This window comes from Artemia sp. Qi Xiang Cuo, chromosome 9 (genome assembly GCF_049724085.1).
Source record: "Artemia sp. Qi Xiang Cuo chromosome 9, ASM4972408v1, whole genome shotgun sequence".
In the NCBI taxonomy this organism is placed as follows: domain Eukaryota; kingdom Metazoa; phylum Arthropoda; class Branchiopoda; order Anostraca; family Artemiidae; genus Artemia; species Artemia sp. Qi Xiang Cuo.
In genome coordinates, this window is record NC_142802.1 from 26,783,310 (window position 1) to 26,802,380 (window position 19,071).

At 38.5% G+C, this 19,071-nt stretch overlaps 1 protein-coding gene across 1 annotated transcript in view; it reads right to left on the reverse strand.

Moving 5' to 3' along the window:
• LOC148948507 (dolichol kinase-like) overlaps positions 1–18,853 on the reverse strand; it is a 43,161-nt gene extending 24,308 nt beyond the window's left edge. The window contains exons 1-2 of the mRNA XM_089093958.1: positions 18,651–18,853; positions 8,259–8,447 (exon numbers count right to left, since the gene is read on the reverse strand). Of these exons, the coding sequence (XP_088950084.1) occupies positions 8,259–8,447; positions 18,651–18,839 (378 nt within the window). The 5' untranslated portion in view covers positions 18,840–18,853. The remainder of the gene's footprint in view (positions 1–8,258; positions 8,448–18,650) is intronic.
• Positions 18,854–19,071: the final 218 nt, after the last annotated feature.

The following is a 19,071-nucleotide window of genomic DNA, read 5'->3' on the forward strand; positions in this document are numbered from 1 at the left end:
ATCCAAGGTCATTTGTTTTTTCGTTTTTTTCAGTAAAGTGCAAATTATGTTCTGGCCTTGAGAAGGTATGGGGGTTGTCAGCACTACTCATTTTAAGTTTTTCTCGTTTTGAGTTTGACTTGGTTATTTATTATAATTTCTGTTCGTTTTGGGTTTCATTTATTTATTGATGGTGATTTGTGGTAGTTTTACGCTTGGAAGATTATTTGGATTTATTTCTGCTGATGTTTATCTTAATGGAGTTCTTTACTTTTCTTTGAAAAACTTAGTTTGTGGAAAAAGCATTTTAAATTAATTTCTGTTCATTTTTATTGACATATTCTTTTTCGTGGAGATAATGTATGTTGGAGAAACTTTTTCACTAATGTTTAATTCTGACACAAATATTATTTTTTAATTTTATTTTGTACCTCCTCAAGTTGGACTGAAAAATAAAACCTAATATAATTCCCAAAAAATCCTATCTATGCTCTTTGACAACTTGGATACACTTACCCTCTTTGATTTGTTTAAATTAAAAGAACAGAAGTAGTAATAGTAGTAGCTCCGGAACTTTCAGCTTAATACCCCCAGTCGTTCTCGATATATTGCTGAGGTTTCTTATTGGCGGCCATATACACAGTCCCTTATTATTTAGTTTTAAAGCAACATTAAGTTTTAAAGCATAATGTGTCAATTACATAATCGTAGGGGAGGGAGGACTGACATACCCAATATCCCTAGAGACATAGTTTATGGACCGTTCTACTATGTTGAACACAATGACTGTCAAAAATTTTTGACTGGATGTGTTTGTGAAGGTGTGCGTGTAACTTAACCCCCGGATAACCTAACCACCGTGCAACTAACTCCCGTATAACCGAACCACCGTGCAACTGAACCCCCGTATAACCGAAGCCCCGTGCAACTGAGCCCCCGTGCAACTGAACCCTCGTGCTACTGAACCCTCGTGCTACTGAACCCTCATGCAACTGAAATCCCTTTAACTGAACCCTCGTGCAACTCAACCCCCGTGCAACTCAAACCCATTTAACTAAACCCCCGTGTATCTGAACCCCTATGTAACTGAACCCCCGTGCAACTGAACCCCCGTGCAACTGAACCTCCGTGCAACTGAACCCCTGTGCAACTGAACCCTCGTGCTACTGAACCCTCGTGTAACTCAACCACCGTACTTACATTGGGTAAAACACAATAGGGTTATGAAACATAGTTATTTAACTATGGTATAGTTATTTAACCATTAAACTGTTTTAAATAAAATGGCCGTCCCAAAATTTAGATCGGTTGTATTTGGGGGAAAAATAGGTTGGGGTGGAAGCCCTCCAATCGCTTTTAACTCTGAAAAAGTGCACTGGAAATTTTGATTTCCCAACGAGTGAGCCCCCCCCCCCCAAAGTTCATACATAACTTTTTTCTACAAAGACCTTATGTGTTAGCAATGAGCAACTAGCTTAACTTACAGCCCTTGCCCCAGATGCTGCTAGTGGGGTTTTTAACCCCAAAGGCATGGTTATTTGATCTTCAGACTTTTTTTTAACAAAATGTTTATTTTTATTTTGATCGGATGTATTTGGGGGGGGGGGATGTTGGTTAAGAGGGAAAGGCTGATTTTCCTGTGATTACCTTTGATTCTTCGAAATTGAACTTGAACTTTCAATTTCCAATCAAATGAGCCTCCTTCAAAGTTTTAGCGATCATCCCTTCTATAAAAACCTTACATTTTAACAATTGGTAACTTGCAATAACATACAGATTGCTGATACAGGTGTATCAGCAATTTTTTTTGGAGCAGCTTAGCGTATCAAGATGAAACTTCTGGGGCATCTACCTGCTACTACTGCTATTAATACCGCTCCTACTACTACTAATTCAACACTTTTATTACTACTTCTGCTCCTACTACGACCTCTACTGCTATTAAACTAGCACTATTAAGGCTACGCATGTCAAGTTGAAAATTTGACAGGATGAGGTATTTGAGGTAGAACTTGAACTAAATCAGAAGACACTATGTGCATGCAGATTTTCAAAATGGCATATCTCAAAAAGTGATTTGTGCATTAAGTTGGAACTTTCAGAGAGTGCTTAAAGGGAAAGTCAATTCACCAAAAGGAAATATGTGCACGTTCAGGCCTGGATTTACCCCTAGGTCCCTAGGCCTGGACCCAGAAGCGCATAATGCTAGCGGGAGCAATAAATTATCACTGAGTAATTTTTTCCTGACAAAAACTGGACTGATGTCATTTATCGTCGCCAGGTGCACTCTGCCGCTACGCTGCCTATTCACAGAAAAAAGAATTTAAAACAACACAGGAATTCCATGGTCACTTATAAACTGTCAGATGTCTCCCAAGAATGGTAGCTGAGAGTTCGGTATTACCCCTCTCTTTCATCACTTTTCGCTCATCAGTTGTGTTCTGTTAACACAAAGTTACATGGTTACATGGTTACACATAGTTACAGTTACATGGGGGTTCAGTTACACGGAGTTTCAGTTAAATGGGTTGGAGTTGCACGGGGGTTGAGTTGCTCGAGGGTGCAGTTTAAGGGGGTTCAGTTGCATGAGAGTTCTGTAGCCCGAGGGTTCAGTTGCTTGGGGGTTCAGTGGAAGGGGGGCTGGGGTCTCCGGGGGTACAGTTAAACGGGGTTTCAGTTACAGGTGGGGACAGTTAAAGGGGGGGTCAGATACTCGGCGGGGTAGTTAAATGGGGTTGAGTTGCACGAGGGTTCAGTTGTACGAGGGTTCAGTTGCATGAGGGTTCAGTAGCACGAGGGTTCAATTGTACGGGGGTTCAGTTGCACGGTGGTTCAGTTGCACGGGGGTTCAGTTGCACGGGGGTTCAGTTGCACGGGGGTTCAGTTGCACGGGGATCAGTTATACGGGGGTTCAGTTACAATGGAACTGTTTGTGAAATGAATGGGCTTGGAAGGAGGGCTCCTTGCCCCCCAATCTCTTTTGACTCTTAAAAATGGTACTAGAACCTCTGAATTTAGTTCAATATCCACCTAAATATTCCTTGAAAGTTTCACCTTAATACTCTTAGCTTGCGTAGTAGCAATAGTTGTAGTAGCATTAGCAGCAGTATCACCCTTAGTAGCGCATAGCACCTTTGGTTTATTCAACGTCCCCATCAACATACGCTGAAAGTTTGAACTTAATACCATTAACCGTTCCTGAAGCATTTCTCATACGTCCTCTTAACAACCTGTGAGGAAATAGTGCTTCAAATTAGTTCCATACAGTTTCAATCTTTCCAAATTCTTCACCTTAATACCCTTAATATTTTTTTACCAACGGTAGTAGTAATAGCAGCAGAATTCATAGTAATAGCATTAGCTTTAGTGGCAGTAGTAGTAGTAGAAGTAGTAATAGTAGTAGCAGCAGTAATAGTATGAGTAGAGGCAGTAGCAATTGGATGCAAATATTTTCTTTTGGTTAGTTCAATATCCCCACAACAAGCCCTGTTAGTTTCAACTTCCCACACCAACTGTTCCTATGATATTGCAGTTACGCTCTTTTGACAACCTGCACACAGAAGGCGTGTTGTGATTAAGTTCACCCCCCCTCTCCTACAAAGAATTCTTGAAAGTTTCACCCTCATACTTTTAGGCATAGTTGTAAGAGCAATCATAGTAGTAGTCCTTGTATTACTAGCATAAGTACTAATAGTAACAGTGGTAGTACTAGTAGCAGCAGCAGTATTAACAGCATTAACGTATTAACACAATTTTAATTAGATCCATTTGGGGAAGAGGGTGTCAGGTAGGGGGGGCTAGTTTCCCTCCATCACTTTTGACTCTTAAAAGAGAACTAGAACTTTAAATTTTTAATCAAATAAGCCTCCTCTAAAGTTAAAAAAAACACCCCTTTAATAAAAAGCATATATGCCCCTGTGGAACAGCTTAAAGTCCTTGCCCCCAAACTCTGGGAGGTAGTGTCGACCCCAAAGGCCTTGTTATGTGATCTTTGGACTGTTTTTGAATGAATGGCTATCTCAAAATTTCTATCGGATGCATCTGGGGAAAAAAGACCGTAAGGGGGTGGGCAAGTTGCCCTCCAACACTTTGAATCTTAAAAAGGGCACTAGAGCTCTGGATTTCAACTCCAATGAGCTCCCTCCAAAGTTTATATGACCACCCTCTGCATAAAAACATTATATGCCCCCAGGGCATAACTTACAACCCTTGCCCCGAGGGCTGTGGGGGAGGGAGTTGTAATCTTCCAATACACAGTTACTGGACATCTCAACTACGCTGAACAAAATGGCTATCTCAAAATTTTTATTGAATGTATTTTGGGAAATGATGGGCGTAGGGGATGGGGCGGCTGGCTGTCCTCCAATCACTTTTGACTGTTAAAAAGGGCACTAGACGTTGCAATTTCCAATCGAAAGAGCCTCTTTCGAAGTTTCAACTCCTTCTTTACAAAGTGCCCTTGTCTAAAATAAAAAATGGAGGGGGAGGGTGTAGCTGCCCTCCATTAACTTTGAATCTTAAAAACGGACCTAGATCTTCTGATTAGCCTACCAGTCCAATGAGCCCCCTCCGAAGTTTATATAGCCACACTTTCCATAAAAACCTTATATTCTCCCAGGGCATAACTTACAACCCTTTCCCTGAGGGCTGTGGGGAAAGGGGTTGTCATCCACAAAGACATAATTTCCAGACCTTTCCAGTACGCTGAACAAAATGGGTATCTCAAAATTTTTATTGGATGTCTTTGGGGAAACGATGGGCATGGGGGGGGGGGGTCTGGTTGCTCTCCAGTCACTTTCGACTATCAAAAAGGGCACTAGTCCTGTCAATTTCCAATCGAAAGAGCCTTTTTTGAAGTTTCTAGGACAACTACTTCTATACGAAGTGCCCTGGTATAAAAAAAGGGCACTATACGAAGTGCCCTTTGCATAAAAACGTTATATGCCCCCAGGGCATAACTTACAACTCTTGCCCTGAGGGCTGTGGGGGGAGGGGGTTGTCATCTTCCAATACACAATTACTGGACCTCTCAACTACGCTGAACAAAATAGCTATCTCAAAACTTTGATTGCATCTATTTGGGGAAATGATGAGCGTAGGGGATGAGGGGCTGGTTGCCCTCCAATCACTTTCAACTTTCAAAAAGGGCACTATTCCTTTCAATTCCCAATCGAATGAGCCTTTTTTGAAGTTTCTAGGACAACTAGTTCTATACGAAGTGCCCTGGTCTAAAAAAAAAAAAAAAAAAAAAAAAAAAAAAAAAAAAAAAAAAAAATATATATATATATATATATATATATATATATATATATATATATATATATATATATATATGTTAACACCCAAGACGCAGAAAAAAATTCGATAAATTTGAAAGGAAGGGCATGGGCGTAGGCAGCATCTTTTCTCGGGGGGGAGGGGGGCACCCGATTCTGTGATGGAACGGGGGAGCTGAAGTTACAATGACAGTTCACAAAACCTCACATCGCTAGCAAGTTCTATCTTACCTTTTAAAATCTTAATTCATCAATAATGACCCAAAATCATAAATCATCAATTAGCTTCAGCATTAATCTTCTTGGATTGCTATACTCTTATTATCTTCTTGCAATACTATAATACAATAGAATCACTATCTTACATCCAATTTCTAGAAAACATAAACACCATAAAGCGATTTGACAGAAATCACATTAAGGTTAGATAGCAGCTTCTTGTTCTAAGAATTGATGTATCTTTATATGAGACCAAAAATCCATTTTGAATATCGAAACGTAAATATCGATATCGGAAACGATGCTTGGAAATTTCTCTTTATTTTCAGCTTTTTCAACCATCTACTAGTGAACATCCAGCAAAAAAAATCCAACATAAGAAAATTTCTCGTTAATATCTAGTTTAAATTAGAAGTTCTAGAGGGGGGGGGGGCAGCTGCCCCCCCCCCATCCCTAGGCCCATGATGAAGGGCAAAGAAATTAAAAAATCTATTTCAGTTTCTTGGCTTTCAAGTTGCAAAATTTTTGTTTTTACAAGGAAATTTTTCTAAACGTAAAAAACTCCAAGATGTAGCGAGAAAACATGAGTTGCAGAACCTGTTTTTAAAGTATTTCTTCAAGGGAGAAAGGGGACACCACCCGTAAAAAAATATATATAAATAAAAGGTCTACAAGTTTCTTGAGATTAAAATGAGGTACTGGAATACGAACTAATCCTTAGTTCGAAGGTGGAAGTTTTAAGTTTCAATCCAAAGAATATTCGCATGCTATCTTTTCGATAAAGACAAATAAGCTTAATTTTTCACAAAATAAATTGCAACACTATTTCACGATACTTTTCTTTAAAAGAAAATCCTAAGTCACAGGAGCAGTACAGGATTTTAATTCGTGAGGACGGAAGTTCTTCAAAATAAGACAACAGAATTGTATGAAATCAATTGAAATTCTGAAGATAACCATAAAACCATGATATTTTGTAAACTTGGGCTCAGACTACTACTACTACTACTACTACTACTAACAACTCACCGCAGCGCGAAGCCACCTGAGGCCAACACGGCTACACACGCTCCTCCTCCACCCCAATCTATTCAAAGCCTCCCTTTTTACACCCACCCACGAAGTTCCCATTTCCTTTAAATCTTTCTTTATGCCGTCCTCCCACCTCAGACGAGGACGGCCTGCGTTCGGTTTAGCCCTAGACGGTTGGCCGAAAAGAACAATCTTCGGCAATCTGTCATCCTTCATCCGCACAACATGCCCTAACCACCTCAACCTTTCTTTCACTATAGCCCTAGAACGCGGTATTGAACCACATATTTCGTACAGCCTACTGTTTGATATACGGTCAGTTAGCCGGGTACCCAGAACAATCATTAAGCAATTTCTCTGGAAAATATCTAGCAAAGCTTCATCCGTTTTTTGGAACGCCTATGCTTTAGAACCATCTTTGACCACTGTCATCACTGTAGCTTCTAAGATTCTAATCTTGGTTTGCAGACTTATCTTCCTATTCTTCCAGACTTTTTTTAACTGTGAAAAAACACCCTGAGCTTTGGCTATTCTATTTTGAACATCTTCATTGCTCCCACCATCTTTACTAATAATACTACCAAGGTAAGTGAAACTGCCCACCTGATCAATCTTTTCATTACCAAACGTCACCTTTTCATCTTCACTTATTCCTAGCCTTAGTGACTTAGTCTTCCTAACATTAATTTTCAAACCAATTCTAGCACCCTGAACTCGCAAAACCTCTAAAACTTCATTCATTTTGCTCACACTTTCATCTAGGATGCTTAAATCATCAGCATAATCCAAGTCCAGGAGACTTTTTCCTCCCCGTTTGATTCCGTGGTCTCCCATTGCCATTCCTGCGCTCCTTAAAACAAAGTCCATCAAAATAATCCAAATAAAGGGGGGTAGAATACAACCCTGCTTAACTCCTGATTTAATACAAAACCAGCTGCTAACCTCATTTCCTACCTTAACCGCAGCAGTGTTATTCTCGTACATAGCACTAATCACTTTAATGTATTTGTCTGGTATACCATACAAGTATAAAAACTTTACTAAATCTCCTATATCAACAGAATCGAAAGCTTGCTCATAATCTATAAAACTGAGAACCAAAGGTGTTTGAAAACTTAGGCACTTCTCAATTATTAGCCTAAGAGTGAAAATTTGGTCAACACATCCTCTACCTTTTCTAAAACCGCACTGCTCTTCTCTTAAAACTTTGTCTACGGCATCTCTCAGTCTAAAAAGTATCATATTACTAAGTAATTTGCTACCTAGAGAGACCAGACTAATGCCTCAATAATTACTACACTCAAAAAAAAATTACTACCCCTCAAAAAAAAAAAATATATATATATATATATTTGATTGGGGATTTTGGCATTTTCCCTCCAGAGATCACAGATTCAACACTTTCATTTTAAATTTCCAAAGTCTTATAATTAAACCATAAGTCATGCTCTTATCTTAGGCTATGTGGTAACTCGCGGTATTTGACATCTCTTCGTTTTTTTGCAGATCTCTTCGTCTTCGTTACATTTTTGCAGCTTTTATTTTTTTACACATTGGGCAGTATTAATGCAAAAAAGCGCAACACTGTATGATAGTTCCAACAGTGTTGAACTAATAGTCAAACTAAAATGTCTTCTCAAATATGCATAAAATTGTTGCAGCGGCATAAAGAGGGTCTAGAAAACTTACCTGAACTAGCAGCTAGAGCCAACTCCCCTAATAAAACGAAAATAGAGAAAAAAAAACACTTACTCTTTCAGTGGAAGCGGTAAGAAAAACAATAATCCATGAAAAAATGTTATGTTTCAACTCAACACTGAGCATGGTCATAAAACCCATTATCGAGGTGCAGAAAAACCAAGGGTAAAATAGGCCAGGATCTCTTAAGTTTGGAACTTTCCATAGCCCGATCACAAATACAAACACAGCAACTAATCCAACCTGAAATAGAAAAACAAAGAAAATACAATAAAACCACATTTTTAAATTAGACAATGCTTTAGATTAAGCACATTTAGACAGAAAGGTCATATCCCAAACTTATAGCAAAACCTATATAGGATCTTGTATTAAGGAAAGTGGGGGGCGTATTTGGGGAAATAAGGCCAATTTTGAAAAAAGGCAGTTTGCAAAAATTCAGTGCAACTAGGCAAAAAATCGTTGAACTTTAGTGATTTTTTTTTGTGGGGGGTGGGGGGGGGGTGATCCTCCCACTCTGAAGCGCCTGAATTAGGGCATAGTCTCTAAGCTTATAGAAATCAAATGAAAAAAAGCAATTCCTACACGTAAATAAAGAGACCAAAATTTAAAATTACAACTTCAAATTAAAATTATTTAGGTTTTCCCTCACTAGCCAGAAATGTCACGTTTGTAAAACGATATGTATAAAATTCTATCCCTAATGATGCATCTCCTTTCTCTATCTCCATGGTTCATATTTCCTAAATTAATGAAATAATTACAATTCTTTTCTCTCAGTCTTTTGCAATATTTCATTTTCTTTCCTAATAGCTCCTTTCTCCGTCCCTTTTTCCCTATCCCTGACAGGGAAAAACTGCTTGCGTGACCTAAGGATGGACTTTTCACCACTTTTCCTAACTTAAGCTGTGACTGCTAACAGCGCTGCAACGTGACCTTGATGAGTGGCACCCCTCAAAGAAATTATAGCCTAGTAAACGACACAGCATTGCACTGGATTCCCATTAATGGATAATTCTTTGGGTTTGGTCTGTTTTGATTTTTTTTTTTGGGGGGGGGGGGGCTAAATAACCTCTTTTCATAAAATTTGTAGGCATGAATATACAATGACTCGGGGGTTATACGCTTCAGACTGCATAATTAGGATTTCAACTCTTGTTGATAAAGAGCTTCGCCAAGAGTGGAAAACCATGTTATGACCAACATGTTGGTCAGGATTTCACGAAGCCTCCATTCATGCTGGAGGTCTTAGAGACTTCTTGCTGTCCAGTTCTAAGCCGGCTTAAGAGCTTTGCATGGACTTAAGAATATGTATTGGTCCCCATCCTCCATTGGTTCTGGGACCATTGCTTTTCCTGATGCCATAATAATTTCAATGACATAAGGAATATGGAAATTGTAACTTGGAATGTTACAAAGTTAAAAAAAAACAGCTATCGTTTCGACATTTTGACAGACAGATTCAGACGCTTCGAACTGGACATTTAGGAATTTCAGATACTCGTATCACAGGAATAGGAAACATAAAATAAGGTGATATAGAATTTATTCACTCAGACAAGAAGGATGGCGTGCGTCGGCAGGGAGTAGTGCTCATGACTGAGAAGGAAGCTGCTAAGTCTTGTTTAGGTTGGGAGGGTATTAATAATAGAATGCTATTTGCTCATTTTATGACTTGACAAATGCCAGGTTTCAGTCATAGTAGTAGTTAGGCTTAAAAATAAAACGCTTAATATATATTTTTGCGACATTTATTGTAGTTAGTACAATCAATGAGATTTTTGTTGTTGCATTTGACTTGCAAGTTTTTCTACAGTAGCTTGCATTTTTCTAGTAGAGACACGTAGTATTGCGCCTAAATGTATATCCGATAACCGAGAACAGTACCTGGTTTTTTCGATAATTCATGATTGAAAAAGTCTGCTCACAAATATATGTACTACCAAACATAGAAATTATTTGCTGAGAAAACCTTTTTAATTCCTTGTAGTTTTCAGAAGGGAAACTTCCATAGAAATTCACCAAGCTGTTTTTTTCCTTAAAAGCTATTTTAAGCGTGGTATCACTTTGAAAATCTATCACCTTGATTTGCAAATCACTTGGTACATTATCGATATTCACTGCGAAGGGGTTTCCAAAAATATCCATCTTACGTGAGATCTTTTCTGAAATCAGCAAACCGTTGGTCAAACTCAGTTTGAAGTTGAATTAATGCACTTTTCATTTCAGTATTTTGCCAAACAAGATTTATACCAGCTTCTTCTAATGCTTTCTTGCAATTTGGAAGATGATCGAGCTTTCTTTCGTCGATATGCTTGATAAATAATGTTAGTTTCATTTCAAATGCCTTACCATCTGAATACATCTGGCATATCAATTTATTTTTTCCTTGTAAACGTGTGTTGAGTAGATTCAGTTCTGAAGTCAAATCAGTTAAAAACCCAAGATCTACAACCCACTGTTTGTTGTAAATTTCGGGTATTACCTTTCCTTTAGTCTCCATGAAATTACAAATTTCTTTCTTTAAATTAAAAAATCGTTCAAGTACTGCTCCTCGGCTCCACTGCTCACAGTAATACATCACGTCACAATATTCAGCTTCCACCTCTTCCAAAAATTTTTTAAACTGGCGATGAACAAGCCCATTTTTTCTTACAAAATTAATAGCAGATATAACGGTATCCATTATTTCTTTCCACGATAAAACCTTGCAACACAATGCTTCCTGATGAACAATGCAGTGAAATGTATATGGAAATTCAGAAGTTTATAAGTTTGCTGTTGACTCTTCTAACGATACCCTTATTACAACCGCTCATGTTTTTCCCGCCGTTCGTAGTGATACTGATCAATTTTTTCCAGCACAAGCCACATGAAACAAGAGCTTGTTCCAAGTGGTGAAATAAATCTTCTCCCTTTGTAGTTCCATCAAGACCGCATATTTTAAATAGTTCCTCATATACATGACAGTTTTCATCAATACCTCGTACAAATATTAGGAATTGTACCGTATCCGACACATCTGTACTTTCGTCAATCGCAAGAGAGAAGTACGTAAAAGACTGTGCTTTATCCTTAAGCTGTTCACACAAGTTAGTACCCAAGTCTTCGGTGCGACGGGTGCAAGTTCTAGCAGAGAGACTAATGTTTTAATTTTTTTTTTGTTCCGAGCATACTTCCTCCGCAATAGCCAAGACACAGTCTTTTACAAATTTGCTGTCAGTAAATGGGCGACCATGCTTGGCTATTATTTCTGCCACTTTGTAGCTGGCACGTACAGCTGATTCGCTTTGGTCTAGCACAACATTAAAGATTTTCTGCTGATTTTTGAGTGAGGATTTCAAGTTAATGATTTTGTTTTTCCGAAATTCACCTTCAAGACAGTCAAATTTACTTTTATGCTCAGCATCATAATGTCACTTCAATTTATATTCCTTTACTACGGAAACACTCTTGGCAGATTAGACACAAAGGTTTTTCCTCAACTTCAATAAAAAAAACATAAATTTGTCCATGCTTCATTAAAAATCCGTCTTTCGTCAACATTCTTCCTTTTTTTAGAAGCCATATTGGGTGTATAAATCTACAAACAAGAAATAAAATATATGAATATCTATTTGTTTTTATGGATAGCGAATATTTTTATACAAAAACAGAAAATCACAGAACTTATGTCAACTATACAGAAAGTTGGGAAGTGTGGTATATACGTGGAGTTTTTCTTTAAATATTAAAAAAATCATATCAAATCGTTGACTAAAGAATTGGTTTGTAAATTAAATGAAACCCCATAGGGGTAGAGTTTAAATTTCTCCGAGGGGGGCAAGCCCTTGCACCAAAAACAAAGCAACATAAAAGCTGTGTTTGCCTTAGGGAAGATGTGGGTCAGAGGGACGTGCATTTTGACATGTTGTTTTATCTCATAACTCTCTTAAATTCAGAACAGAGTTTCGGGTTAGAAGTTTAGGAAGTTTTTAGGAAGTGTTTTTTTCATCAGAGATGAGGTAAAGAAAAAATTTTGGTTGTGTCTGAACAAAAATCCGAAGTACAACATCGAGACCCCTCGAGCAAGAATAAAATAAAAACTTTAAAATTTTAACACTGTATTAAAGGCTTCTTTGGCCTTCTTCTGAAAATAGCTAGATGCTTTTAGCCTAAGATTAAAATTATTATATGAATAGAATCTCGCCGTTAATTTACGAAAATATTTCTGTTTAGACTGAACCTGTCCCAAATTTCCTTTCGACTTTAAGCCATGAATAATTGGCACTCACCAATACAAAGTCGAATACAAAGAGTTCCTTCATTTCTAGGGTTCTAACGCATGCTACATCTAATGGGATAGTGAAAACGTATTCATCCGAACTTGAGCTCGCTTGATGAACTCGTCTTTGAGTTTGTTGAAGTCTACGCTTTCTAGGACTTCCCTGTGCATTGACAAAAACAGCTAAATGATTCAGTCTTTCCTGGGTCATGGTTGACGGAAGATATGTTTTTAGCCCTCGGAGGCCTGAAGACGATCTTTCTGAGGTACAGTTTGAAACTGGCATACCCGACACCATCCTAATTAACTTCACCATCTGGTGACCAACTTTAGCAAGAGAATCATTTTCTTTCAGAAAACTGACAATATCATCAAATTTCTGGATCTTCTTTTTTTTCTCTTTAGCTTGAACAAGAAGTATGTCTCGGGGCAGCTGCAACTGGGCATAGTCATCAAAATCGTCTTTATAGAAGTGCTGCATCTATGGAACGTCAGACAAACCTTTGACCAATTCTTCTGCTTTGGAGAGATGTTGAGTTTTATGGCTTGGTTCAGATCTTGTAATCAAGCCCATCAGTACGCAATCGATAGCTTCATAGAAAACTTGGCGATAAGTATCTTCAGGCTTAGACGGATTGTAATGAGTACTGCTTCCATTGAAACGACTGGGAACTTTGCGTTTTCTCGGGAGCCTTGGTTCATTAAGACCCAAAATATTTGCAATTGAGACAGCTACCACACATAGCAGTTTAAAGCAATGTTCATTCCTCATACCTTCCAAGAACATATAGAGGCAATCGATTATTTCCTATGCCTCTCTGAAGTGGAGCTGCGCTCTTTGAAGTACGGCACTAGAGTCTTCTACCGCAGTAAAGATAATTCACAGAATTTCAAGCATGAAGAATCTATCAAAGCTGGTAAAGGTCTCAAGAAATCCATCAGCTTCGGCTGTCTTTTTACGGTTTTCTGGGTGATTGCCGAAGTCCTCAAGCCAGTTGATTATTTTGGAGTAATTTCTAGTGATTGTCGTGATAGAGGGCTTTCTTAAGATCTACCTAGTTGGACAGAATGGTCGGAGTACCGCCCCTTCATCCAGCTTTACGCTGTTGAAACTTGACAACCTTTTCGGGGAGCCTCTAACAAAAGCAATAAATCTCTGGACCATGTTCACGACATTCCTCATATTTATGTTAGTTTTCACCGCATCCTGAGCAACCAGGTTCAGACTGTGAGCACGGCAATGTACATATAAGGCTCTTCCCTCCTAGGCCTTCACCAGAGAATGTAGACCCCTTTCGCTCCCAGACATGTTAGCAGCGCCGTCGTAGCTCTGTCCACAACAATTTTGTAACGAAAGACCGAGATGACAAAGGATATCAACCAAGCACTTAAATAGTGTTTCACTCTTTGTGTTTTCAGTTACATAAAATCAAAAAAACTTTCGCTTATGTCGAAGATGTCATGAACAGTTCTAAGATAAACGGAAATATGTTCTTTACAGGAAACATCAGCGCTTTAGTCAAGCATCACTCCAAAATACTTGTACTTTTTCACTTGATCAATGAGAAGCCTAAGTGTAGCATACCCTCTTATATTTCATTTTGAATGTCAGATGACCACCACTTGTACTTTTCTGGTCTGACAAGCCACTTTTCTAAAACCGGAACATCCTTTGCCCTTAGTTCAAGAAGGCGTCGGAAGTTCGAAGACTTTTCTTGCTTACCTCTTATAGGTACTCCTTGTGAGGCAAGGTACTTTAAATACGAGAATATGAGCTTCTGATCTTTGCGAGAGTTATGAGATTCTTGTTTATGTTGTGCACTTACCTGATGACTCATGTCATTGCCTCGGTGTAAAGAGCCTGTGGTTACGATAGCTGCATTTTGAAATGCCAAAGCTTCGTGTGAATTAAAGTAACCAAGCGTCTTTTTTCAGTTGTTGAACCTTTTCGTTACGAATGTGTCAAAGGAGTCTTTATCGCGAGAAGTCTTTGGAAGGGACATTTTCGTATTCACTGCTTCTCTGCAGACTGTACACACAGCACGGTTTTTTGTCGTGGCGAGTCGCAACCAGTGGTACTTTTCAGTCCAGCTAGCTTGTAATGTTCTGCCCTTCGTAGTACTATTACTACCGACATCACTGACTATGAGCTACACTAGACACATTGCTATTACTAGAGCTGCCTTGGTCATTTGCTTTCTCATTTACATCACTAGGTCAAATATTACCCCTAAACTACAAATGCTCGGTTGTTTGTTTACCTGTTCTATTTTGGTACCCAATATGTGAGTTCCCCTCTATAGACTTGTTTTTGTCTTTAGAGTTCTTAGCAAAAAGATATAGTGTTCTTTTGTTTTTATTGTTTAAGTTTCTGCCACTGTTTCTTTTACTACAGTCCTTTTAGGTCCAAAAGGGTCACTGAGCACTGACGGTTTCGCCAGCGGATCCTACCCTTTATTTTCACTTTCGTTCACTCTCCAGCAAAAGGGGGCTCATACAAAACCAAGATTAAATTTGAAGTCTAATTGTGGTTGTAACTGTCAAAATCGACAGGTTCTTTTTCTGCTCGCCAGGAAGGAAAAGAAACTCATTTGCATGATCAGTCAAAAGAATCAGTTTAAAGACTGAGAAGATAACTGTGAAGTCTGCTTGTGCTAATAATCTGAACGTTACAGGGGAGAATACGAAATTTCTTGGGGGGGGAGGGGGGGTGAGCCCCCGGGCTTCACCCGGAGGGGGCCTTGGCCCCTCCCCCCCCATACTCTACGCCTATGTGAAACCCCATTATCAGAAGAATAGAATCTGATTTTTTCATATTTTTGACTTCTCAACTAAAGAAAAAAAGGAGAGCCCCTGCATGTACCAGTTGTCCTACTAAACACCAGGGAGTGGCACATACAGAAACATGGGATGATACACAGTGGGTCACGATACAAACCATTCATTTGTTATAAAAAAAGGGCTAAAAATCACTTTTATGATTCAAAAATTGACATCAAATAACTAAAATCAAGCACACTTTCACCATAAATTAACCACAAGTTGGTGAACATGAAATACGAAGATGTCCTTGAGGCAGTACCAGGGGCAGGAACAGGGCTTAACAATTTTTGAGTATATCTTCCCTAAGGTAAAAGATAGAGTCTTCTTGGTCTGATCACTTCCATTTTTGAGGTCTGGCCATACAAATGACATTTAATTTGGTAATGTTCTCTGTTTTTTTTTCACAATAAAACCAGGGTAAAATCTTCCCTCAATACTATTTTAAAAATTCACCAATATTGATGTAGTTAAATACTTCTTCATTCACATCCTCCTCATCAGAAGAACCAGCTTTAAAAGAATTAACAATTTCATTTTCCAGGACATTTTCGTCTTCACTGTCAAACTCTATGTAGTTTTTCTTTGTGTAGGTGTTTTTACTGGTTCTACGTGTTTACCCCCCACCCCGCAGAAAATACCCCCCCCCCTCCCCGAGAAAAATACCCCCTGCAAAAAAATACCCTCCTCGGAAAACACTGGCCAACGCATGCCACCATTTTTACCTTTAGCAGCTATCTCATCAACTACTTTGGTGATCTTTGCTTTCTTGGTTTGCTTTTTACTTTTCTTCTTTTTCAAGCTGAAGTTTGACAGGGAATTAGTCAGAAAAAATGTTTGATTCGGCTAGTAGAAGAGCTTTAGCGAAGGTCCTATCCATGTATAGTATACCAGATAAATGGTGGCCGGCGTTTACCCCCCCCCCGGTGATTATACCCCCGAAAATGCCCCCCCACCCGTGGAAAATAAGGCTTTCCAAATTGAGAATTTTATTTGAGTTTTATTTTTATTATTTCCGTAGGGGGATGGAACTTTGGTACTTGTGTATTATACGCCACTCACTCAAGTTTACGCTTTGTAAAATTCGAGAAAACGCCGGTTTTTTTAGTTAGCTTCTTGGTTACTTTAGAAATAAATTTGGAATATACATTTGCAAATTAGGAAGGGGGAGGGGGGTAAAGTATAGCACATCTGCTCGCAAAATGTGTTTGGTACAATTATTCTGCATATTGGATAGATAGATAGATAAGTGTATTTTAAAGCCAAATATGCGGCCATGAACATGCCTTTCATAACACAAATGAAAGGCACAAATAACAAAAACTTTGATCAGCGATCATCATAAAACACTTAAATGAAACACTACATTAACCTAATTATAGTACTTAATACTAGAAAAAACGATCATTGAAAAAAAAAACGATTAACGCTTGGAAAAAACACTTAAATGCAACATTACATTTACTTAATACTTAGATTTTTATTTATTTATTTTTTTTTTTTTTTAGTCAACAAAATTCCCAGATACCTCGCTATTTTTTTGTAATTTTTGAAGTGGCCATATACCAAGAAAAATTGTTTTCTGACTTCAAACTGTCCAATTATATATTTCCCATATATTCTGTCACTTGTCTTTGTCTTGTCTCGCACTAAGCTGAAAAATTTATTCCTAAAGTAACGAAGAAACTAACAAAAAAAAACAACGGTGTGTTCTCAAATTTTACACAGCGTAAACTTGAGTGAGTGGCGCATAATACACAAGTACCAAAATTTCTTCCCCCTACGGAAATTAAAAAAATAAAGCTCAAATAAAATTCTCAAATTTGGAAAGCATTATTTCCCACGGGGGGGGGGGGGGTATTGTTCGCGGGGGTGGGGGGTATTTTCTGAGAGGGGGGGGGGTATTTTCCGGGGGCAATCGCTGGGGAGGAGGGTAAACGCCTAAAATCCCAGATAAATACATTAAAGTGATTGGCGCTATGTAAGAGAATAACATTGCTGCGAATAAGGCAGGAAATGAGGTTAGTAACTGGTTTCGTATTAAATCAGGAGTTAAGCAGGGTTGCGTTCTATCTCCATTTATATGGATCATTATCATGGAATTTGTCATAAGGAGCACAGCAAAGGCAATGGGAGAATACGGAGTCAGTTTGGGAAATAAAACTCTCATAGACTTAGATTATGCTGATTATTTAAGCATCCTAGATGAAACTATTAGCAAAATTAATATATTTTTGGAGGCTTTGCGGTGCAAGACCTGAAAGTTAAAGTTTGGAAAACTGAGACGCTCGGACTAGGAATAAGTGAAGGTAAAGAGGTGATTTTGGGCAACAAAGAGATCGATCAAGTGGACAGCTTCACTTACCTAGATAGTATTATTAGTAAAGACGGTGGAAGCAGTGAAGATGTTATAAGTAGAATAGCCTAGGCCCAGGGCGCTTTTTTCGCAGTTGAAAAAAGCTTGCAAGAATAGGAAGATAAGTCTGCGAACCAATATCTGAATATTGGAAGCTACAGTGATGACAGTCGTCAAGTATAGTTCTGAAGCTTAGGCACTCTGAAGGACGTATGAGAACTTGCTTGATGTTTTCCAGAGAAGTTGCCTACGGATTGTTTTGGGTATCTGACTGACTGACCGTATCTCAATCATTAAACTGTAAGAAAAATTTGGGTTATCCCGCTTTCTAGAGATACAACGAGAGAACGGTTAAGATAGTTAGGACACGTTCTGTGGATAAAGGATGACAGAATGCCAAAAGTCGTCCTTGTCGGTTAACCATCTAGGCCCCCCCTCCGATTCGGGGACAAGCAGGTCATCCCCAAATGGGGTGAGAGGATATCGTAAGGAAAGATTTAAGGGAAATGGTCTTCTTGGGAGGGTGTAAAGAGGGACACTTAGAACTGATTGGAATGGAGAAGGAGAGTGCGTAGCTGTGTTGGCCTCAGACTGTGTTGTGCTAGAGTGACTTGTTAGAAGTAGTAATAGCAGCAGTAGTAATTGTTGTCAAGCATTGTCTTTCTTTATCCCATACAAGCCTGGCTTTACAGGGTCAGATACTGCTTTATTATATTGCTTATGTTTCAAATACTTAGCATAATTGCTGAGCTATATTGAATCAAAAATTAATTTAAAAACATATATAGTTAGAAATAAAAAAAGTCTATCACTATAGCCTAATATTTTGGTAGTGTTTCTACTTTTTAGATAGATCTAGAAATAACCCAAGGTTGATGAAAAAAGTGTGAAAATATACTGTAATCCAAAAATCTCTTTTTTTTGTTACCAATCATCAATCAACTTTCAACAAGAAGATAGTTGAGAAATTGAGGGGATAAGAGATCCATAAAAAACGAAATAAAACCTGTAAAATTTTTGTAGTGTCTTCAATAGTGTGCTCGCCAGCATGAATGAAACAATTATACCCAACTGAGGCCATAAATCCAGCCAGAGCTTGACACAAGAGAGAGCATTCGCCAACAGTGAAGCTCTTCCAGTAATATTTCATGGTTTCCCTCAACACTGTGATGAAACAAAAACATGCGAATAGCATCAATATACCAACGGAAAAACCTGAAAATAAAAATGAGGTCCAGTGCCGTTAAAATGGAGTTTATACTTGAGAAAAAGATTTATCGATTAACTGAGAAATATCATATTATCTACTGTAAAAAAAAGAAGCTTATACCCTTTGAAACGTATTTGAAGTCATGAAACAAGAAGAGTACTGGTGGACAAGGGTGCCCACAAAATTTTCAGGTGGGGAGGGCAGACACCAGAATAGC